This window comes from Anthonomus grandis, chromosome 14 (genome assembly GCF_022605725.1).
Source record: "Anthonomus grandis grandis chromosome 14, icAntGran1.3, whole genome shotgun sequence".
Lineage (NCBI taxonomy): Eukaryota > Metazoa > Arthropoda > Insecta > Coleoptera > Curculionidae > Anthonomus > Anthonomus grandis.
Genome location: NC_065559.1, coordinates 23,062,134 through 23,087,681, shown reverse-complemented (window position 1 = coordinate 23,087,681; position 25,548 = coordinate 23,062,134). Strand labels below are relative to the sequence as shown.

At 32.8% G+C, this 25,548-nt stretch overlaps 1 protein-coding gene across 2 annotated transcripts in view; it reads left to right on the top strand.

The window, feature by feature from the left end:
* The window catches only part of LOC126744523 (protein kinase C and casein kinase substrate in neurons protein 1), a 95,043-nt gene extending 69,495 nt beyond the window's left edge, over positions 1-25,548 (top strand). The window contains exons 6-10 of one of the 2 annotated variants that reach the window (XM_050451961.1): positions 4,970-5,090; positions 5,436-5,540; positions 13,218-13,372; positions 13,445-13,599; positions 24,745-25,548. In XM_050451961.1, coding sequence (XP_050307918.1) covers positions 4,970-5,090; positions 5,436-5,540; positions 13,218-13,372; positions 13,445-13,599; positions 24,745-24,857 — 649 coding nt within the window. In that variant the 3' untranslated portion in view covers positions 24,858-25,548. The remainder of the gene's footprint in view (positions 1-4,969; positions 5,091-5,435; positions 5,541-13,217; positions 13,373-13,444; positions 13,600-24,744) is intronic. The other variant, XM_050451962.1, reaches the window with a different exon arrangement.

Below are 25,548 nucleotides of genomic sequence, written 5' to 3'. Positions count from 1 at the left end.
CAAGCCTTTTAAACCCTTTCGCGTCGATTGGGACATACTTGTCCCATCAAAAATTTGGTTTTGAAAATGCGACTTTTTTATTTGTTAAATTTTAGTGTCTTTTAATTTATTTCTTTATTAGTACCTACCGCAATGACAAAAATAGCTTAAGTTTATTTTTTTAACGTAAGTATAGTGTGGGCTATACAGGGTGTCCGGAAAAAGGAGGCCAATCCGCCGGCCACGTATAGGGTGGACCAAAATAGTGCGACTTTCGTCATGCCATTATTTGGGCGCTCGGTATTCAATATACAGGGCGTCAAAATGAGAAATATAAAATCGTTTTTTTAAAGTAAGTTGAGTGTTTCATAAGATATTAAATTAAAATTCGGTGTGAGGGGGTTTTTTGGAACGAGAAATTGAAATCCGTTCACGGATTCATTATACCTTGCAGAGGGCGCCACCTGCGGTATATTGCATGTGTTAAAAATATTAAAACTTTTTTGTACTCCTGTATAATACAGTTTTAGTGAAAAATTCTAATTACTCAATCTTTTCTTATAAAAAAAGTATTCTTAGTAAATGTCGGCCTGAGAATCCGTTTATTAGATATCTTAATTTTAAAATCTAGATACATTTTAACAAGTTAACAAAATAAACGTAAATAATTTTTTCTGAATTAATGCTAAATTACTTATTATAATAAAAAATCATAGAATAATGACTCTAAATTATTTGTTCTACGTGACATCCGTTCATTTGTATACACATACGAGCTCTCTTTATTAAAGAAAATCTAAGGCTTTGAAAAATATTTGGTTTCAACCTGAAATGCTCTCCAGCTGCAATGATTCTTTCCCTTAAATGATCCCCGTTTAAAATCGGAACATAAACAAGTAGTCTTTCAACATCCCCAGGCTGAAAAATCCAAAGGTGTAAGGTCGGGCGAACGGGGTGGCCACGGAACAGGAGCATCTCGACCCCGACCAATCCAGAGATTAGGAAATACTTGATGTAAATAGTTTCTAATATTTATAGCAAAATGAGCCGGAGCACCGTCGAGTTGAAACCAAAGATTTTGTCTTACATTAAGAGGCAAATTATCAAGTAAATCATGCAGTATTTCTTGTAGCAACAACAGAAATGAATCATCAGTCAAATTACCTGGTACGATGACAGGTCCTAAAAGAAAGTTATCCTAGACACCTGCCCTCACATTGACTTTAAAATTTACTTGATGATGTGTCTCAACTATGGCCTTAGGATTCTCTTCAGCCCATATGTGTGCGTTATGGATATTTGTCATGCCGCTTCTCGTGAACGTGGCTTCGTCGGTAAACAGAATCGCCCTTATAAAATCCACATTTCTATTATTCATTTCACATAACCATCTACAAAAAGCAAGTCTTGCCTCGGGATCGTCGGGTAAAAGACCCTGTACTTTTTGAAGATGAAATAGGTAAAGTTGACTCCGTAAAATATGTGTCTTGGTTTTCCCACTATTTCTCACCCGTTTTGCTAAAACCCTAGTACTAATGTTTGGTGATTCTTCGACATTTCTTAAAATTTCTTCCTCTTGTCCTGGTTGAACCGCACGAGGTCGGCCGCAATTATACCCTTCCGTCTTTCGCTGAAACTTCCAGCCTCCCTTAGGCGGTTAATTAAAAAATATTTTCGGTAATTTAAAAAATATTTTCTTTTGGGATGAAATCTGTTTGGGAATGTCTGGGCATAGCGTCTAGCGTCTAAACTAGCATTGGAGTCACATTTTCCTACTTGAGAATTGACATGTATTTACAGTTTACAATAATATTTCAAACTTACCAAACATCAACTGGTGCCCGAGGTCAGCTAATTTGTTTAGAAAGAAGTATCTAGATTTTAAAATTAAGATATCTAATAAACCGATTCTCAGGCCGACATTTACTAAGAATACTTTTTTTACAAGAAAAGATTGGATAATTAGAATTTTTTACTAGAACTTTATTATACAGGGATACAAAAAAGTTTTTTAACACATGGAATATACCGCAGGTGGCGCCCTCTGCAAGGTATAGCGAATCAGTGAACGGATTTAAATTTTTCGTTCCAAAAAACCCCCTCACACCAAATTTTAATTTAATATCTTATGAAACACTCGACTTACTTTAAAAAAAACGATTTTATATTTCTCATTTTGACGCCCTGTATATTGAATACCGAGCGCCCAATTAAAAAATGGTATAACGAAAGTCGCATTATTTTGGTACACCGTATATGTCGCCGGCGGATTGGCCTCCTTTTTCCGGACACCCTGTATATGTCGCAGCCGTATATTTGTTTGGGTTTTATATGTCCCAATAGTAAAATAAACCAAGATCAAGAAAATCATATTATTTAATTTTTTCAAAGAAATACAACATTAAGAGAGATAAGATGAGAAACATTCTTTACATAGTGGTACGTCACAGGCGGAGCATAACATGACCGTCCTTTTTTCTACTTTTTGCTGGGCACAACGACGGCATCTTCGAATATATAAAGAACTTAATATTATCAAACAAATTGCCTTAAACAATTCTTTTCCGTTAAAATCTATTCATAAATTATACAATAAATTTGTTAATAAATATAAGCTTTCATTAAATTTTATTCAAACAAATATTAAAGCTAATGTTACCTACAGATCTTTGACATATTTTGGTACAATCTCTGATATCTTGGGCCGCTTTTTCCAAAAATATAATGTAATTACCTCATTTAAAACTAGTAACACACTTAAAAGTTATATTGTTAAGGTTAAGGATAAGGTGGACCCGCTCACTTCATCGGGGATATATGAAATTAAATGCGTTGAATGCCTCGCAGTGTACATTGGACAATCTGGCAGGAAAGTAGCAACGCGTATTAAAGAACATAAATCCCAGTTTGATAAACATATTAACACCGATATTGTAGTGAGCAAGTCAGCTTTTGCCAGCCACTTATTAGAAAATAGACACACTTTCCCGCCCGAAGAAAATATCAGAATTCTACATAAATGTGATAAAGGTAAAAAGCTCGATCTCTTAGAGACGATGGAGATTAATAAAGCCATAAAAAGTCCCGATTTTGTATGTGTGAACGACAGAATTACGGGACAGAATCATTTTATTTTTAACAATATTAACTGTACATCTCCATCGCCTACAACGAGTACCATTGCTACAGACGCAGCGCCATCCAATAACCAACTATAGAACTCCGCACCATCAGAATATAAAAATTTGCAACTAACTTAACTTCACTCTAGTAAATTAATGTGTTTTATTGTAGATGTCACAATGTGTATTAATTATAAAATTTTTAATCTTTGTACCTATTTGGAATGTTTTATTTGTATACAATTAGAGTTCGTTTACGTGTATGTATGTGTATCGTCCTATTTTTGGTAAGGGAAAACCTTATTTTTTATTGTAATTTTATTTTAAATTAATAATTTTTTAAGGTCTGATGATGCCCTAACCGGGTGAAACATATGTAACCGTTATTTAAATTATATAGATGCTGTAGATTTTGAGAGTTTTTCGTTCCTGCTTTTGATATCAAAGTTTCTGTCAATTTTTTTACTACTCGTTCACCTAGGGTGCCATCAAGGGTACCCGGTTCTCTTCCAGAATAAATATTAAAATCATAAACATAACCCGTATTAGAGTCGCAGCGTTCCCAAATTTTTATGTCTCTTTTGATTGGTTTTAATGGTAAGTATTGTTTTAATGATGAACGACCTTTAAACTTTGTCATAGACTCATCTATGGATTGAAATTTGCTTTCGGTTCTTGCTTTCGGGAACGTCGATTTGAGGCACGCAACAATATTTTCAATATAATAAGTTTTACTGGCATTATTTGGCTTTTGTGCATGGTTAAAATACAGTTTACTAGCCAGAAGTCTAAATCTATCTCTAGAAATAGCTTCTTTTATAGCCTGGTTGCCCAAAGACTTATGGGAAGCCCAATAATGCTGGGGCAATTTATTATAAGCCATTAAAAAAACACCCTGTTATAATCATTATTTCGTGTGAATCAGTTAGAATTTGTTTCTTATTTCGAACCTCTTCAAGAATTTTTAGGCGCTCATTGGTACACTGGGCAATATAAATAAATAAAGAAGGTGGCATTAGTTTGAGAAAAATATCCAGCTCTGTACTTCTACGATTGACCTGAGCTATTATTGTACAGTTGGCCTTTTCTGGGACCTTATACCGGGGTGAAAAACTATCAATTTCTTTCCAGATCACAACTGAACTGTCAGCAGGAGAAGAGGCCGGAATATCAAGTTCGATATTTTCGTCCGAACTGTTAGATGAAAGATGACGTTGATGGTTCATTAGAATCAATTTTAATTTTTTTGTTTTTATTTATCGCAATTTTTTTGTTCTTGCGTTTTTTATTAACCTCAAGAAAATCTGAATCATCCGTTTCTTCCTGCTCGTATTCGGATCCACTGCTCTTAAAGGGGTCTTCCTCTATATATGATGTTAAACCTGCTTCTGCTAAAGCCTCTAGTTCTCTTTGTGTTAAACGTTTCCTAAAAGTCGATGGGACATATGTGTCCCAGATCAAGAATTTCCTAATTTACATGTAAATTACTTTAAGTATTACTTAATGTACTTTAACAAATAATTTTAAAAACTTACCTAGACATATTCGAAAAAATATCCGTAATTATTTTAAGCTGTATAATACAATGTTTGCTAAATTTGAAGCAATAGCACGCTGTCGGTTAAATGACTGTACTACTACCTATTCTAAAACAATTGACTGCGCTGCTTGAATATTTTGTTGACAAGCATTGCTGAATGCGGAGGACATCGGGCTATATAAAAATCATTGCATAATGTACCATCAGTATTTTTTGAAAGTTGGATGGGACGTTTGGTTTGGAAGTCGACGCGAAACGGTTAAATTGAAAAATAAATTAAGTTTAACATTATTGACCGTACTTATCTAATGTCCGTCTCTAATTTTAGGCTCAACCAAATCTACGAAGAACTATACCACACAATAAACAATGCAGATTTCGAAAAAGACCTAAAATGGTGGTCTAACAATCACGGAGTTAATATGGCGATGAATTGGCCACAATTCGAGGTATTTTATTTTTTAATTTAAACGCGCATTTTGTTGCATGTTTTCTTTCTGTTTTGTATGGAATAACGTTTTTAAATATTAAAATTTGTTCTGGTATTTATCTACGGGAGCAAAACTTAAACCCTTTACTAAATATCCAAAAAACTAACTAGGAATTGTACATTTAGTAAGTTTTTATCCCGAAGGTATTTACCATATTGATTTTTTTTAAAACCAAGTCTTCAGCTTATTTGCTTAAACATGTTCATACCTCATCAATTTTCATGTATTAAATATAAAAATAATGACCTCGCATGTAGTTATTTCTGTTTGATTTTGATTTTTGTGTTTTTGCATGAATTGTAGGACTACACAGAAGAATTTCGAGATATTCACAAAGGAAAGTCCAAAGATTCCGCGATGGCTGGAATCACTCTTATCAATCAGAGGCCGGTCGGGGAAGATTTGCATGTATGCCTTTTTATTTATTACTTTTTATGTTTTTTTTTGCTTCAGTACGTGATTGCTCTAGTAAGAAAAAAAACTTTTCCTTTTTTTTTCTTTTATTAAATTTGTTACTTATATTTTTATTTAAGCACAAGGTGGATTTAGATAATTCAGTGAGAGATTTAAATTGGACTGTATTTTTGTGATTAAAATTAAATGTGGAAAGGTCAAAAAACGAGCCTTTAAAGATCCTTGGCAGGCCTGCTCTGAACTTCTTGGGTCTTCTAATTTGGGTTTAATCACTAAAAGTGAGTCAATGGTGGCTTAGGATTCTTTACGCTGAATGTTTTAAATGCAAATAAAAAACTTAAAAAAAAACTGTTATAGTTACATGAAATAAACAAGAGTACCTTTTTTATTCAAAATTGAACTGCCTTTTAGGTTTTCTAGTCGTTTTAGCCATAACTGATTAGGCAAAAAAGATATGTTGTAATTTACCTAAGTAACAGGGTGTAACTAACGCCCTGTATAAATAATGCTAAATTTACCACAAAATTCGTAATTTTCATGTCAAAGCACATAAAGTCGCCAATATTCAAGACGATACTGCTTAAAATCACAAAATTATTAGTATGGGCGAAACACGTGTAATCCTCTGACTTTAATTTCATAAATTTGTGACCTCTGACATAAAAATAGACGTGATTTCTATTCCCAGACCCAAGTTGCGGATTGTAATTTTACCCCTTTCGGTACCGGGCTTTCAAAATACGATTTTTTTAGATCCTGATTGGGCAGCACAACGGTAGCCTTAAGTCCAGATTTTGTTTCAAAAAGACGAATGTTGTTGACGCCATTTAATGATATTGGGACTTCTAAGTAATTCATAAGTGCAGTAATCTGTTTGTTGGCATTATTTTTGTTGCTGTTTTTAATTAAGCCGCTGATACATATATTTAATATTTTCAACTTGATGCACATTTAAGGCGGTTTTCAGTTTTTCAGTTTTTCTTCTCAATTTTTTCTCTTAGCTGCTTATTCCCTTTCGAAACTTCAGTCACCATGTCTGAAAGTATTTTGGATAGTTACGAAATTCACGCAACTCTCCTTGCAACTCTCGAATCATTAGCTTCAGTTCGCTAATACCCTATATATAATTAGGAACAGTAAAAGTTGTAGAGAACGTCGAGAAGAAATATCCCTCTTGAATTCCTCACACTCCCACGGAGTTTTTTTCTTCGAAATTTTGGAGACGTTGTACCACACTCTAAGTGAAAAAATGTTTTGCAACTTCCACAGTTGAGCTTCAGTTTTTTTCCCACGTTTTTATGGCATCTCTTGCACAATTTAGTGTTAGTCATTTTATGCGATATATTAAAAATCAGATATTTAGATGGACTTGACAACGTCGATTGAAGAAATGCTCCTGCAGCGAAGTTATTATTAGGTACTACACAAATCGATATGAACTGGGCCTCACAAATTTATTTGTATTTTTGCTAGAGATTCTTGGATTTTATGGAAATTCACTCACCATTTAAGATTCAGAGCTTCTTAGGATTTGTCTATGAAGGCCAAACTTATTAAATTTTAAAGAAACACACGTGTTACAGGTTAAAATTGGCATTTTATACTCTTTATTAAAAGCACTGATTACAGTTATATTTTCAAAATAGATATTTTACAAATATTAATGATTGGTACTAGTAATGCCCTCTCTGTAATAGCCTCCCAAGTAACCCATAGTTCTGTTCTCTAGCCATTTCAAATTACAGTATTCTTTTTTTTTTAATGACACATTTAGTGTTGTATATTTCAGCTTCATATTGTACTGGTTGTTAATGAAATTTTATTTATACTCTTATAAAACCCGGTTCTGGACTAAAGAAATATTTTAGAATTTAAATTATATCCCATATTGATTATTCCATACTTTATTTATTTGTTGTAAAACGAATAATGATTAATTGGGCATGTACAATTATTGTGTATGTTGTACTGTCCATAGTACAATAACTGATTTTGGCTTGACCATACCAGATATGCTGGTTGATTTTACTCGGACTGACCTATCTAATTTTTGTCTCTTTTTATCTTGTGTAAATATTAGTTTTCTTGGAAGATAGCAAGAAGTTACTGGTCTAGGGAAAATCGTGTGACACATATTTTCATTGCCAACTTCCTTGGGCCATAAATTTAGTTATTTATTTTTTTATTAAAGGTTTTATGGTACTTATAGCGAAAGTTAAGTTATTTTCGATTGGCAATACCTACATTTTGTGCGTGATTGCTTAAATACGGGTTTAACCTCTGCGGTCGTTCCTTTTTCCAGACCGCCATCATGAAGTGAAGAGTGCTTTAGTTCTTTTTGAAATTCGTGTGAATTTTACCCATATGGGGATATTATTGACTAAATGTGGTGATAGTAAATCAACTTTTTGGGCGTAATGCTATAATTTGTTGTTTTGTTGAATTTACTGGCCTTTATGGCGATTTAAAACCTAATAATTTTTCACGTGCCCTCGAACATCGGCAAAATGGCGGTCCTGATTGGCATTCGCAGGGGACAATTTAATTAACAAAGCTACATAACATGGATTTTGGACGGATTTTTTTTGTACGGACCTGATTTCTTCATGCCACATGGTACTTTTATTTTGGGGTTATGTACTCTACTGCAGTTTTCTTTGACTGGGAATTTGATGTCTGGGAGAATCTCGAATCTGAAGTAGTCTGCTGTGTGTGGAGCTAAGTGATTAGTTTATTCACTTATTTTATTTTTATTATCACAACTTTTATCTTTTGAGTTGAGACACATACATATATGACTTTACAATCTGAGCGGGGTGAAGCCGAATTGTGGTGGTTAGGGGATGTAATTATTTTTCTCATTCAAAGGATGGATATATTTATATTGTTTTGATAATCCAAAGGCCCACCAGGTTCGACTGTACTTTGTCTCAAAAGTTTATTTAAAATTTTATTGACATTATTTAATCGATGCTATTTTATTATTGAATATTACTGATAAGAGTACATATACAGGGTGCCTCCGATTAAGTCGGCACTATTGGTATCTTTGTTAATGTTTAAGATACAGGGTCGGTTAAATTAGCAAACTAGTAGGATTTTTTCTGTTGATTAAAATGGTGAAAACAGAAAAAAAATTGAACATCGCGTTTTCGAGAAAATGTGGAAAATTTACTTTTGTTAAATGGAATCCCCTGTATATTTTTACATAAATCAAAAGATAATAATTTTCTTAATAAAAAAGTTTATGTACACTAATAGCCTAAACCTAAAAATAACAAAGTTATAGTGATATTAATAATTTTGTCAAATTTAGGCAAGTTGGCCTTGAACTTTTTGAGAGCAAAACAAATAAATCATTGTTTGAATAATAAAATGACAGTAGCCGTAGAGATTTTATTAAATAAAGAAATACTGACAGTTACATGTTAGCAAAGTTTGTGATTTTTGTAAAATCTAAATTAGAAAAATGCCTTTTACGAAAAATGTGATATGTTAGAATGTTACCTTGTATGTCGAAAAGTACCGCCAAAGATTCCAGACTCGTAACTTGCCAAACCATAGATACTTTTTAATTCTCTACAGAAAATTTAGAAGTAACGAAAACGTGTTTAAAAGAACTAGAAGAAGGAACCAATTTATAGTAAGCGAGGATGTTGAAATTTCTATTATGGCATATTTTGAAGCTCATATGGAAAACTCAACTAGAGATTTAGCAAGAGCTTACGGTGTGAGCTTAGTAACAATTTGGCGGGTCTTAAAGAAACACAAATTTGTGCCATATAAGTATCGACCAGTACAAACATTGTTGCCTGGCGATAACGAAAGAAGACTTGCTTTTTGTAACTGGTTACGAAATGCATATGAAGCTAATGATAATATTTTAAACCGTATAATTTGGTGCGACGAAGCTAATTTTTCAAACAAAGGTATGTTTAACCGTAAAAATGTACACTATTGGTCCCAAGAAAATCTTTTCTTTACTAATCCCAGAAATCCTCAAAATCAATTTAGTATAAACGTTTGGTGCGGCTTAATAGGAAGCCAAGTAATAGGACCTGTGTTTTATGATGGCACTTTGACTGGAAGGAGATATGTTCATCTCATATTATCTGGAGCGCTGGAAGATTATTTAGATAATGTTAACTTGGAGGGACGGCAACAAATCTATTTTCAACAGGATGGAGCACCTCTCCATCAACTAAATGATGTAAGAATATTACTTAATAGACTGTTTGACGATAAATGGATTGCGACACCCGATTCGTTGGCCACCTAGGTCACCAGACCTAACCCCTCTAGATTTTTATTTTTGGGGTTACATAAAAAATGTATAAACAAAAAAACAGAACCGTTGATGAACTTCAAACACATATTAGGCAAATAATTGGATCAATAGATAGAAGATCAATCTTAAAAGCTACAAGACGTATGCTTAAGTGTGCTCAGAAATGTATTGAACAAGATGGCGATGTTTTTGCTCATTTATTGTAAATTAGTAGTTTTACTTGATGTTATTTATTTCAAAGCCAACTTGCCTAAATTTGACAAAATTATTAATATCACTATAACTTTGTTATTTTTAGGTTTAGGCTATTAGTGTAAATAAACTTTTTTATTAAGAAAATTATTATCTTTTGATTTATGTAAAAATATACAGGGGATTCCATTTAACAAAAGTAAATTTTTCACATTTTCTCGAAAACGTTCAATTTTTTTTCTGTTTTCACCATTTTAATCAACAGAAAAAATCCTACTAGTTTGCTAATTTAACCGACCCTGTATCTTAAACATTAACAAAGATACCGATAGTGCCGACTTAATCGGAGGCACCCTGTATATGTGACAAGTGACTCCTGTGAGGTAAGACGTAGCCGGCTTCGTAGTACTACGAGTATATACTTGGGTTATATTATTTATTTTCAGACTACTCCTAAGATGTCAAATTTTCTCAGATTAGCTAGTAAATATTAGAGTAAACTAATAAAAGGGTAATTTTGATTGGGGAAGCTTCAACAGTTAGGGTTGTCATTTTTTTTTGGTTAGGTCAGTGTCCGTGGCGGGATATACCGGGCCATGTAAATTGTTAGTTTAATTCGAATTGAAGCTTCATTCCCCAAAAGGTATGGGTGTAACATAATTTATTTTATTTTGACAACCACGCTTTTGATTGTGTATTTTTTTAGATATATTTCTTATAAACATGGTCACGAATGACAGTGCACCATTCTGGAAAATTTAATTTTATGGCACGTTATCTGTTGACAACTTTGTTTTTCTTGTAATTAGAAACTTAAATGTTGTGGTTTCTTATTACCAGCTTAAATAATTATTCCTCTTAAAGATAAATAAATTAACATAACATAATTCTCTCTGATAATCAAGACTTAAATAAATTGTTATTTTCTGTTGTTATTTTGTTTTTCATTTGAGTTGAGTAGGTTAGAATATCATAGGTAATTTGGAAACAATAGTGTATACCGACTTGACTTTGATTTTGTTTTCCAAGTTTCGTTTTGAACTTGCCTAAATAAATTTTGATAAATATTGGGATTATATAAAATCCAAAACTTGGTGGCGCCATACTGATTTTGACATTTATTTGGGTGACTCTTGGGTAGTTACTACCTAAGAAATTTTGGTTCATTTGGTTGAGAAAGAAGCTAGAACCCACATCGGCTTGAGCTAGCAGCATTGTGAAGGAATTCCTTCTCTGGGCGTTTCAGGTAAGAGGGGTTAAGTTCCTCCGGGTATCAACAACTTTTGGAGACCCTCCTCAGGCCATGAACCTTTCACTATTTTTAGTACTTCTTTTCTTTTGAATAATTTGGCATTCATCGGTTCACCATTTGCATTTACATTTAAAAAAAATATATAACACACGGAAAACTAGTTTTATAAGTAGAGCAAATTCTAGACAAAGCACATACAGTAGCGGCCAAATGTAGAGAAACTTTTAATTTTTTAAAAAATTAATTAATAGGTTAAATAAAAAGTTTTAATTTCATCACTAAATCATTGGGTACCTTAAGTTACTTATAATGATATAAAAATAAACACATTCTTTAACACATGACGAAAATACCAAAATATTTTTCATTTTTTTGCGGCCATAAGTAGAGAAACTTTTTTTCCGATCATTCCTAAACAAACAGTTTTTGAATAAAGAGAATAATATTTTAGTCGTGTGTTAGTATTAGTCGAGTAAGATGCCACGAGGTATTCATTTGTCAGTTCAGTTAAAAGAACTAATTATAAAAAAATATCAAGATGGATTGAAACAAAATCAAATTGCAATTGATTTAAAGCTTAATAAAAGTGTTATATCTAAACAAATCAAGATGTACAAAGAACGTGGAGGTTCTTTAATTAAACCTAAGACCGGAAGGCCGCGAAAGACTACTCCTTCAGATGATAAAGTAATAAGAAGATGTTCCCAAAAAAATCCTTTCTTTACTGCCGTGGATATTAAGAAAGGAAACCCTTCCATTTCACTATCCATCCGTTCCATAAGAAGACGCTTAGGCGAAGGAAACCTCCAAGCCAGACGACCGGCAAAGAAACCATTCATTTCCAAGAAAAATCGGCATGCTCGTTTAAAATTTGCTAGAGAACATTCCACTTGGACTTATAACCAATGGAAAAACATACTTTGGTCCGATGAAAGTAAATTTAATTTATTTGGGTCGGATGGAATAAAGTATGTAAGGCGTCCCCCACATCAAAGATTCAATCCTAAATACACTAGGCCAACCATAAAACATGGTGGAGGTAATGTCATGGTATGGGGTTCTTTTTCTGGGCATGGACTAGGTCCGCTAATAAAAGTTGAGGGTATTATGGACAGATATCAATATTTACAGATCCTCAAGAATCATATGATACCTTACGCCGAAGAAAACCTTCCACTAATTTGGAAATTTCAACAGGATAATGATCCTAAACATACAGCTAAAATTGTTAAAGATTTTTTGCGGAGGAACAGCTCAACGTTTTAGCCTGGCCTCCACAAAGCCCCGACTTAAATCCCATTGAAAACCTATGGGAACAATTGGAGTTTGATGTTAGGCGTAAATATCCCGAAAAATTTAAAAACAAAGAAGAACTGTTTTGCGCATTATCGCAGGCCTGGCAGGAAATACCAGAAGAAAAAATTGTAAAATTGTTGGAGTCGATGCCCAGAAGATGTGCAGAAGTTATTAAAAACAAAGGTTTTGCTACCAAATATTAGGTTTATTTTAAGTATTTGTAATATTTTGCTTAAGTTTCTCTACTTTTGACCGCTTAAAAAATAAAAAAAAAAATTTTTGTGGGTTTATAAATAATTTTCTTATACACTAGTTATTTATTTTTTATGTTGTATTTGTGTTCCACCTAAAACAATAAAATATATTTTTAAAAAGTAATCTATCAATATTTTTTTAAAAATAATCAAAAGTTTCTCTACTTTTGGCCGCTACTGTAGCTTGGAGGCAACGTTTAAACAGGTTCAAATAGTTTTAATATTTTGACTTAAAGAATAAATTTTCGTGCATCATGAATGACTCACCCTGTATTGTTATACTTTTAATATTAAAATAATTCAAAAGTAGGGTTCAAATAGTCTTAAACAGTGTATAAAGCAATCCTATTTTCTCGTAATTATCATGATTGAATTACTTTTTTTATTAGGATTTTACTGCAAGTACAAAATCTTCCAAAACGAAAGCGGCAGCAATGAAACCTAACAGCGCGACTATACAACCACCGGCTCCCCAAGTTCAAGAAACGAAGTCTCCATCGAAATCAACGGCCGAGAGCCCATCGAATAGAGCATCCACGATCACGTAAGTTGCAAACAGAGTTGAATAATTAGTCAAATAAAGGATTGTTTAAGTTCAGTTGGACCGTTTATTTAGGAATGGTTCCTCCGCGAAAGCCAATGAATCTAATCCGTTTGAGGAAGAAGATTGGGAAAATGATGCATTAGTGGATAATGGAGAACCCGGAGTTCCAGTAAAGGCCTTATATGATTACGAAGGTGCCGAAAATGACGAGTTAAGCTTTAAAACAGGTTAGTTTACTTGTTTTTTCGCAAGATATATGTATTACCTGTTTTATGGGATGTCACTCACTATCTAAATAAAAAAGGAATAATTTTAAAAAACACTCATATGTTCTCTCAAAATATACAGTGAAATCTCCCTTGGGCGGACACCAACAGGACTGACCGATGGTGTCCATTCAAGAGGGGTGTCTGCCTACAAGAAATGAGGAGTGACTTATCAAAGCGCATTATGTCACCTAAATCCAGTTTCTCAATAATGAGCAAAAACGATTTACAGCTAAACCAAAATGGTTTAGAGTAAAATAATGTGTAAAATCGAGAGTTATACATCCGCAGATATAAAAAATTACGTTGTTCAAATCAAAAATACAGAGGTTTTTAAAAAAAGTAATAAAATTTTTATTAAAATATTTATTATTTTAGGTTTTTTTCATTAGTATTTTAACAACAAATAAAAATATAAAACCTATTTAGGGGTTTTTAATAAAATTCAATGCAGGCGAAAGATTTATTTATTAAAAAAAAACAAAAGGTTTTATTCTTATATTTTAGATATGCTTTACTTCCTTTTCTTCCTCAAGACAAAGACACTCTTCTTCCGGATCGTCAGCGTTGTCTATTACCTCCAAATTTTCTTGAAACACCTTATTGTAAAAACGGGAGGTGGATAGTGGAATAATTTCTTCCCAATTCATTCCAAATCTTTTTTCTAAAAGAATACGTATATCATTCTTCTTTTCGGGTTTTATATTATTAGTCAGGGGTCGAACGGAACGCGCTTTCAAGTCTTTATTGAAGCTATAACCTCTGTTGCAAATTGATAAAAACTGTTTTGAGGTGTCGTCGTATCGATATGTTGGCTCAAGTTTAATTTTAATTTCTATCCCTTCATTAGTTCTTAATTTTTGGAGAAAGATCCTTTTCATTTCACTTATTCCTTCAACTTTTTTAAGAATTTTAGTTAAATCTTTATAATCTTTTATATGCCAATCGGTTCCTAAAATTTTGATATCTACAACCTCTTTACAAATTCTGTGGTATCCACTAGGGTCAAGAATTTCTTCAACTCTTCGCATTTTCTTTTCAACTTGGCCAAAGACTCGATCCGGTGGTAAGTATGAGTGGCCGCGAACTGGAAAAAAACAAGTTATATTTTCTACGTATTGCGGAGACTCTTTAAGCAACCAATAGGCAAGAGCGTGCATGACATGTTGGCTCTTATTTTGACCACCACAACCATCTGCAAAGAGCCGAATTCTGCAAGAAGTTGGTTAAGGCTGAGCTTATTTCCTCATATCCCCGACAACCAGCCTGTGTTTCGTCCCATTCATAGAACTGCGGATGTTTCATTTCGACATCTGTTACGCAAAAACAATAAAAAGATACCTGGCGTGCATAAAAACACTCTCCAATAGTAAGAATTAAATGACTTACATCGAAATTTTCTGGTCCTTTGAATAACTGGCATACTTCTCATTAAAAAAAAAAAAAAAAAAAAAAAAAAAAAAAAAAAAAAACGCTTGTTTATTTTTTTTTAGCCTAGGGTTCAAGGTATCCAAATTTATTTTTTTTAGACTTTAACATACAGGGTGTTAAAAATATACGCATTAAAATGTACAACCTAGTCCGCCCCTGGTAAAGTAAGCAATTTTAAGGATGTCAAGTCGAAATTATACCCATTTGTAGTTACGTCATCCAGGTGAGAAAAAGCGTCTGGCGTAGATATTTTTGCCAATCAATATTAGGTTAGAAACTTTACCATCGCCTTCAGAAATTAATAGTCTGCTATGTATTTTTATACGTTCAGAAATTAACAAATGATTTATTTTAGCAGCATATTAATATATTTTTGTATTAGTGTATATACTTTCATTCCCAAAAAAAAATCTTGTAGTATTTATTGTATTATTAACAAACTTAACAATTAACAAATATTATTATAATTATACTCTATTTCAGAAGTGTGTAGAGCAATAAAACCTCATTAGGTATGCAAAAGTGGTACCTGGTGATCCACCAATATTTTATGCCACTACCTTAGTTGGGTATTAGTTTCAATGTAAAATTCTTTCTTTTCGTTGATTGCAGGTAGTGCCACCCGGTTTTGGGTCAATTTATGAGTTTTGCCCATTGTTACCCACTGATAAACATTGAAAACGGTTCGCCAAAGGCGTGCAACTGGGACTTGTTTTTTACCTTATAATTAATGTACTTAAATGCTATTTTATTTTAGAAAGTTACTTTTGTTTAAATGGAATAATATATTTTTTTCACAAATTTATTGAACATAATATGTAGAGTAAAACAGTTGAAAATGTCACTTTTGGATCTGGCACTTTTTGAACAGTGTATAACAATTTTAAATTATAATAGATTGTAGTCTTCTTCGTCATCTGACGAACTGTCATCACCTCTTGACATTATAATTAAAGGATCGACTGTCTGATCGATGAGGTTGTCAAGATCCCACATTTTGTCCTCTTGCTTAATTACATGCTGGACTGGCTTTTCGCCAATTCTCTTCTCAAATCTGTCGCTTCCGTAATGGCTTGATCAGACAGTAGCTTAACATCTTTCATTTTAAAAGTCGTGTTTTGTCTTGTTACAAATCCTTTTACCTGCGCCCATATCAGTTCTATAGGATTTAGTTCGCAATGATATGGCGGTAAGCGCAGTACAGTTATATTATATTTTTCGGCTATATCTTCCACGGCGTATTTCATGAAACGAGTTTTGTGTAAGTTTGCTATTGCCAGCAGTTCTTTTTTTATCAAATTTGCTTGAAACGCAATACCTTTTGCAGTCAGCCAATCGATAATTTCTTGCTTTCTCCAACTTGAATTTGACGTCTTCTCTATTCGCCGTGAATGATAGCTTGCGTTATCCATAACCACCACCGAATTAGCCGGAAGAAATTTTATCATTTCACCAAAATAGTCCTCGAAAACGTCTGAGTTCATGTCTTCATGGTAATCTCCTGTGCGAGTCGACTCAAAGGTTAGCAGACCTTCTTTTAAAAATCCCTCTTCGCTTCCAATATGTGTGATTATAAGTCTTTTTCCTTTTCCCGAAGGTACTTTAATACCCGTAGACAGGCCTTCTATGAAAGCTTGGCGAGCACTGGTTATATTTTTGTCTTGCCACATTTTTTGGACTATATAACCTTCGTTAATCCACGTCTCATCAAGATAAAAAACTTTCTTTTGCTCCCTGCGGTACTGCTTGATACTTCTCAAGTATTGTCGTCTCCAACAAACAATTTCGTCGCTCTCCAGTAAAAGTGCTTTGCGGTTATGCTTTTCCCAGGCAAAATCCATATTTTTTAAAGTTTTCCATAAAAGTTTTCTACTTATCAACGGAATACTGTCATCTCGGCCAAGCTCCATTAAAATTTTGTCTAGGGTGGGTATTTCCTTTTTAAAATGAAAAGAGTGAACTTTTCTTCGAATTATACATTTAGCATTTTCATCAAGGACTTTTGTAGGTCGTCCTGGCTTTTGCTTGGGAGATTCCACTTGACCTGCTACTTTTCTTTCCCGCAACAATTTGAAAATGGTGGACTTTCCAATTCCACTCATTCGAGAACATTTTTCAACAATTTCTTGCACAGTAAAACTAAGGTAATCGTGTTTTATGCAATCATGTACATTTAAAATATTAACTTTTTCACTCAGCGATAGTGGAGAATTTTTAGTACATCTTTTCGTTGGACTGAATACCTCCATTTTTTAAATATTGGGATAATAATATTGTGATTACACTACAGCGTAGCAGTGACTACTAACGTTTAAAATATGATTTAAAAGTATTTATAGTCTGTATATATTACCTGACCCCATTTTTGCATGTTACAAAGCGTTAAAAGATAGGTACCTATACAAAAGGATTAAAAGTATTTATTTAGTATTTAATCTCTTTCAAAATAAAGGCATTTAATCCGTGAAAATTAAATTCATAAATATTATAAGTACCTGCGCCTATGAACTACCACGAAATGTAGCCAAACAGAACGGAATTCCCCAGTTTATTGCTCTATACACTTCTGAAATAGAGTATAATCATAAATAATGGGACATAAACAACAAGTCCGAAACAGAATTGCACTTCAAATTGAGAATGCCGCAGATGCAACAAAATTGAGCACAACAACGATCGCAAATATAAAGAAGAATGGGATAAAATCAGATCAGAATTACGCTGCTCATGTATTTTCCAAGCAAAAGACCGCAAAAACCAAATCTACAACATATTTGAAAAGTAGAATTCAGCACTGGCAGTAGACGTAACAAAACCGAGCTTACAAAAATTGTGAATAATGGTATAAAATTATTTTAACTCGCTGAGAAAAATTTTAATACTGACAATTTAATTTACTTGTTCATGAAAAAAATGCTGCTTGAAGAAATATGTTAACACATTAAAATGAAAATACCATTCAAAGAAATAAAACACACAAACTCAAAAAAAACACGCCATATTGCATTACCAAGGTAATGAAATTGCAACGATATGATTGAATAGTTAAACGACGATCATAAAATAAAATTTGCTAGAACAAAAAATAGCTTAATCAATCTCGTCAGTATTGTCAGAGTCGGAACTGAAATCAGAGATGTTGTCTTCGTCATCGTCGTCTTCGTCAGTCGTAATCACAAGTGGCAGAATGTCATAGGCATCACACACTTGTTTTGCCTCCCGAGCCTTTTCAATTACCTTTTCTGTATGAAAAACATATTTTTGCCAATGATCTATAGAAATTTCGTTTATTACCCTTTCCCATGTAGTCAGAACTTCTGAAGGTGACCCCTTAAAATTGGAAATATATTGATCATATTTTCGTTTACATTCCGACCATACCATTTCAATTGCATTAAACTGGCACTGATATGGTGGCAGTCGCAAAATTTTGTGTCCTAAAGGTTTAACATATTCATCAAGGAAATACTTTTTTTCACTAGGGCAGTTTCTGCGTGCAATACTTCATATTTTATCTTTCACGGCTTTTTCTGGAAAGCCAATATTCTTTTTCTTCAACCATTCGGTCAGTCTCTGCATTGTCAAGATTTTCTCGGGATTTCTTCTAATAAACCAGAATGGTAACTTGCATTGTCCATGATTATAAATGACTTTGGGGGAAGATTTGGAACCAGCTGAGTTTTAAACCAGTTTTCGAAGTTTTTCCTGTTCATATTGTCATGATAATCTCCCGTCTTTAATCCACTCTTCAATATTAAATTTGCACCCTTGATGAAGCCATCTTTGGTTCCGGCGTGGACCACGATATAACGATGACCTTAAAAATAAAAAATAATTCAATTTTCTTCTTTTAGAAATCATTCTTCCAGAACATAAATTTAATATAATTAATAAGTAATGTTCCATGCACATACGAGTAGTGTATGGAGTTAAATTCCCTCATATTGTCTTAGAGCGAAAATAATATGAAACTATGAAACAGATAAAATTATGAAGTTAGAGGGCCCTTACAAGGGCAATAGTTTTTATTCAAAAAAAATCTTAAAAGATAACCAGATAATTTTTACCTTCACTGTTTTTCCTTGAATCCGTGTGCTTGGTGTCATCTTGCCAGCTACTACGAAATGATCCCTTGCTAAAAATCCACGTATCGTCAATGAAAACTGGAGTAAAACTTTCCGGACCTACATTTCTATTTTTGATATACTCCCTTAAAAAATTCAAGGTCAAGGTCCAAACCAATGAAGTCATTTTATGGCCTCCTGGAAACCATTTAAACTTCACATGAAACATTTTCTGGATACATGTTTAGTTTTCGAGATATTGCGATGTCTCAAGTTAAATGAACCACCCTGTATATATATATATATATATATATTTAAATCATATAAAAGACTTAGACCGAGTTAAATAAACAAAAGGAGTCATATATACAGTGCGAGTCTGTAACTTATATAAAATAAAGGAATAAATTCGATAATAAATAAACGGAAGCGTGTTCGGAAAAAAAACGCTCGGACACGTCAATTGAGATTGTAAGTTGCGCATTTTTTACAATTAAAAGTTTTTATACAGCGTGTGACGTGTAGGCGCGGCTAATACCAACTTTTTTATTTTAAACGGGTCACCCTATATGTTATTATAGTATATTTGGATTCTCCACAAAATTCCAAACATCTTGATGTATCACATGCCATATCTTTATTCGATTGTTTTTAAGATACAGGGCGTTAAAGAAAACGTATTTCATAAACTTAAAAAGGGTTCTTTTAAATCTTTTTCTTTAATAAGTGTTCAAAATGTAAACCATTTACTATTTGGCAATGCCCTAAACGTACTACCAATTCATTTTGAACGTTTCTTATGCATTCTGCAGAAATGTTTCGACACTTTTGCCTTATTCTAGTTTTCAACTCCTCAATAGTTGCCGGCTTGGTCACATAAACTTTGGATTTCAAATATCCCGATAGGAAAAAATCCAGCGGAGTCAAATCGGGCGATCTTGGTGGCCATTCAAAGGGTCCTCTCCTGCCAATCCATCTGCCTGGAAAAATAGTATTCAGATAGTTTCGAACAGGTCTTGCAAAATGGGGAGGCGCACCATCTTGCTGAAACCTGATATTTCTATTCGGAATATCAGCTTTTATTGGATCAGGGAATAGATCAGTTAGATTTGAAATTAGTTCTTCTTGTAAAAAATATGAGTACCGCTCCATTTAAATTTTCTTCGAAAAAAATTGGGCCTATAACTTGCTGACCTAGAATTCCTGCCCAAACATTTACTTTTTCTGGGTGTTGAGTGTGCATTCTGCATTAATTCCATAAATTGTTCACAAAATTCAATTCTTCTATCTGCATCCTCCTCTTTGAGTTTCTGGAGAATTTTCTGTTTATAGGGATGGAATTTTTTTGCTTCAAAAACCCTTACTACTAAATACTGGCTCAATTCCAATTCGCGCGCTACGTTTTTCTTTAATATGGCGTCCATAAATCGTATTTCCAATTTGGAAAGAAGCTCTAAAGTCTCCATGATTCTTTGCAAGTCTCTTAAGTTGCTTAGTTGCAGTAATAGCTTTATCATGGCTTAGGATGGCATCTATTGATGGTGCTTCTTCAAGATTCTTTTTCTATTGGTGGTGCTTTCTTTTATTTCTTAGGATAACTGCAAGTATGTTTAGTGGCATCAGTCATCTTCTAGATCAGACACAGCCTCGGCTGACTGACTTTCACTATGCACATTTTCATGCTTAAATCCCGCTTTACGAAAGCAATTTTTTACTGTTTCCTTGGTTACTTGTTCCCAAGCGTTTTTTGCAAAATAAATTGCATCCAATTGTGTAATTTTCTTGGTTAATTCAAAAGCTGTACTAATAGTCCTAAAATTTTATCACAAAATGCTAAGAAACGAATCTGCGCAAAAGTATTAGGTAAATCCGCTACGTTAAACAGGTAAAATTTTAGATACAATTTGTTAACGGAATATATAATCTTCCAATGATATGATGTTAAAATTTGCTCTACTATTATACAAAGTTTATACTAGAGAATCCCAGTGGCGAAGCGTGAACTTTTTTTTCGGGTAGACAAACAATAAAAATCGCTAATTAGAAAAAAAATGTGTATTTCATATTATTCACTTTAGTGAAATAGGGAATAAAAGCGCATGAAAGATTAACTCAAAGAGAAAAATTATGCAGTGATATAAAAAAGAAAAAAATAATAATAGATAGCATAAAAATAAATACTACTTACAAAAAAACATAACATATATTATAAATATTACATGTATATAATTTACATAAATATTCATATTGCTTTATAAAGAAGTTCAATACGACGCGATTTGCTCATAGCAAAATTGTCAATGACTTTTTCTTTAAATTGTGAGTGTCGATTGTAATCTGCAACGATATATTTTTCTATAGATAGCGTGGATAACGCTGACAACCGTTCGTTCTTCATCGAGTTTCTCAAATATGTTTTTATTCGTTTTAAGGTACTCATAGATCTTTCTGAGGAGGCACTGGTCACTGGTATAGTAAAAATTAGCCTCAATAATTTTATACTTTCAGAAAAAACATCATTTAAATCATTATCATAAATATAATTAAATAATTGTAATGGTTCTAAATGTTGTTTAATATCACAAGCATATATAGCTGATAGTTCATTTTCTAGTTTTAATAAATTAAAAATGTTTGGATAGGTACTATCCAATTTTTGGGATATTTTTCCCTTTTAAAAAGATTTATAAATGATAATTTGTGAATATCGCTAAATCGTTCCTGCAATTGAATAATAATTGTATCAATTACCTCAAATGCAACTCTTTTAAAATTCATCTTAATATTCTCAGAAATCGCGTCACCTAAAAATTCGTCACATTGGTCTACACAAGAAGCAATAGTTTCATCTTTACGTAAGTCTATTTTTAATTGTTTGTTCTTCTTCTTTGAAACAAATTGCAGGATTTGACAGTATTTTTGATTGCAAAATTGAGTATAAATGATTTGAAAACACGAAAATGTTATAAAAAAGACATAACATAAGAACAAATTTAGGTTGTTTTAATATTTTGATTAAACCTATAGCCAAATTAGTACTTTCTGAATTTATCAGAATCTCCTATGAATTTTTAATAGAGTGTGATAGTTTCGAAAAATAGAGAATACTGACCGAGAATGGAAATTCCATCTTATGTCAGACCCACTTGGAATACTAAAACCTGATTTTCTTAATTCATCTGCTCGTAAAGGAGATCTTGCAAAAAAAGTTTTAAAACTGCTTAAATTACAAATAAACAGTTTAACATTAGTAATTCGCTTGGAAGAATGTAAACGAACTAAATTTAGTTGGTGAGCATAACAGTGTATAAACAGTGCTTGTGGACAGATTTTTTTATTATAGTTTGTACGCCACCCTTAGTTCCTGATATGATACTAGCCCCATCATAAGTTTGGGATACAAGTTTTTTTTCGACTTGGCATAATTTTAACACTTCCAATATTTTATTACTAAGACCTACGGCCGTCTTATCACCAGATACATCATAAAATCCAAGAAATATTTCTACTATCTTATTTTTACAGACATACCTCAAAATAACACTAAATTGCGCACAACACGAATTGTCTGTAGTTTCGTCAGCTTGAACAGAAACAAATTCGGTGTTTTTTAATTCTTCTAAAATTGTTTCCTGAACTACACATGTGATAGATTCAACAAGATCATTCTGGATGTCACTCGATGTCCCTCTAAAAACCGAACTGCTTTGTAAGTGATCCTTAATGGCAGATTCCTCCATAGCTAGTAGCTGCAATATCTCCAAAAAATTTCCTAAAATATTTATATTCAATGCTAACATTTTAGCAATTAAGTTACAATAACCTACCTTTATTTCTTGACTCTCCAGTCTCATCATGGCTTCTAAATGCAAGTTCTTGCTTCGCCAAAAAACATACAACGTCAATTAATCGGCCTACTATCTGTCTATTTTTTTTCACTTTCTCATTGTGTTGGAGAGCATTAATTATTCGCGCCTCAATAAGAGTGTGATCAATGCGGACTTTTCCCAACATGCAAAAAAATTCATTACATGAAATGTGTTTTTTCGAGCTAGCATGTTTGTTCGCTTTCTGAACAAAATTTTTGATTGCATTGATCCCATCTTTTGCCCAAGCTTCTTCTTCGCCAAATAAAACACAGGAAAAGCAGTACAAAGCATTCAAATTGACACTTCCCGTCAACCAGCTGAACGACTCGTACCAGGTTTTTTGGAATTTCCGGATAGTTTTGCCGTCTTTTTCTGAAATATTAAGATCAGGTCGTTTTTGAGAATTTTTTAAATTAAGTTTTTCTTCTAATGATAAAGAAGAAAAGTTTCGTTCTTTAATGTATGTAATTGGATCTTCAATATCCATTATTTTAAAATTAAATAAGACAAATAAAAACAAAACTCAAATACAATTACCAATATCAAACAGTCATTCATAAATAACCACTAAAATTAAAATATCCACTAAAAAAACGTTTTTTATACACCCAAAAATAAAAATACTACTAAATATTAAATTACTAGAGCACGCGCCCGCACCAAATGCCAAATGCAGATTCATCAAAACAAAACAAAACTGAAGATGTATTGCGGCCGACCAGATCAAGTGTGTCCATAAACAATAACCCCTCAACAGCATAATAAAATAGCTGGTTGACTTCCATAGACAAAAGCTCGAATGTCTTTCCTGCGAGTAAATTTCGCAGACGTAATAGGCTGAATGCGATGCGGCCGGACCTCTGTCGCCTACTTGATGCGTATTTGGTTCGATTAGATGCTAAGACAAATATCAATGTGTCTTCCTGGGGCTCGGTGTCAGCCCTGCATTTTTATTTTAATCGGTGCGGCAGGCGGGGCGCGCCTTCGAATTAATCATGTATAGATACGTTCTGTGTTAATTTTTTTTTTAATTTAAATTCAACAATTACATGAAATAATTACGTGATAAATTAATGATAAATAACAGGATAATTTTGGGTAGACAGTGTCTACCTTGTCTACTCGTACGCTTCGCCACTGCCTCGATACGTTATAAATGATGAATGTCTATACAATAGGATTAAAATGTATAAACGCTTTGTTACTGGTTCCATTTTTTATACGTACAGTTAATTGTAGTCATTGTTTTTGATGATTTCAAGTAACGACACAACGCAATCATCTCAAAGATGGCCCAAAAGATTAACATACACAAAGTTTATTTTTTACTAGAGAATAGTTTTAACCAACACACACAATCAACATTTTTGTACTACCTCTTAAGATATTTCTCTTCATTTAGGTTGCCATTAATTAAAACAAAAACAGAAACTCCCTAAATTTGGATTACTCTCCCTACAAAATAAATATCCCGAAATTTTAAAAATATCATTGTTTAGAATTATTTAGGTTTCAGAGAGAATTAATATATCAAAATCCATCTTATGCCGCGTAAGCTCAACATAAAGTCCATCAACATTTTTAGTCATACAGAAGCCGTCTTTTTGAAATCGGGTAAATATTAGCGAAACACGGTGTTTTGAAACTTTAACAAGTTCTTGAAAATTTAACGTTAAATTCTTGAGTTTCCATGGGAACAATGTCATCTTCAAAAATTTCTAACTGCTGTCTTTTGTTTTTAGGAGAAATTTTTGAAAAACTAGAGGACGAAGATGAGCAAGGATGGTGCAAAGGTAGGAAGAACGGTAGGGTCGGCCTATATCCTGCAAACTACGTAGAAGCCGTAACCCCATAAACATTCTTCATTCATATATTATAAACATATTTGTTTGTTAAACATTTTATATGGTATATTATTATTATTATTATTATTAACTTTTGGTTGTGTGATCGAAGTATTAAATGCCTGAAACTTATAGTTGCTAAGGGTCGAGAAAAGAACGTTTACTTTTAGGATCGATTACACTAAAAGTTACAAAAACAATCATTCATATGTTGTTATTGCATTTTTATTTATATTAAACATATTTATTTAAGGTGATACGATTTCCCTTTAAGGTATATGTTATTATGTTATTATTTTTAAAGTAATTTGTACAATAATGCCCCACTTAATGCCAGTTTAAGTTTTTAAATGTTATTACGCGCCCAAATAATTGGGGTGATTATATTTTCTTATTAAGTAAATCATAAAAGGACTTTTAAAAAAAAAAAGGCGGGTTGTTGAGTAAATATGGTAAAATATGTAGTTGTGTAGAGCGGGGCCTTACTGTATTAAAACCCTTAAGAAAATATTAATTAAATTAATACGTTGTTGTTGAAGCATTTTGTTAAAATAATTAGTCAATACGTAAACTTCGTTATTAGAATAAACCGATTATAAATTAAGAAAAAAATTATATGAAGCATGATATTGTGTAACTCTATAATATTTGTACAAACTGTAAAGAAATATATTTATAATAAAAAGTACTACACGACTTGCA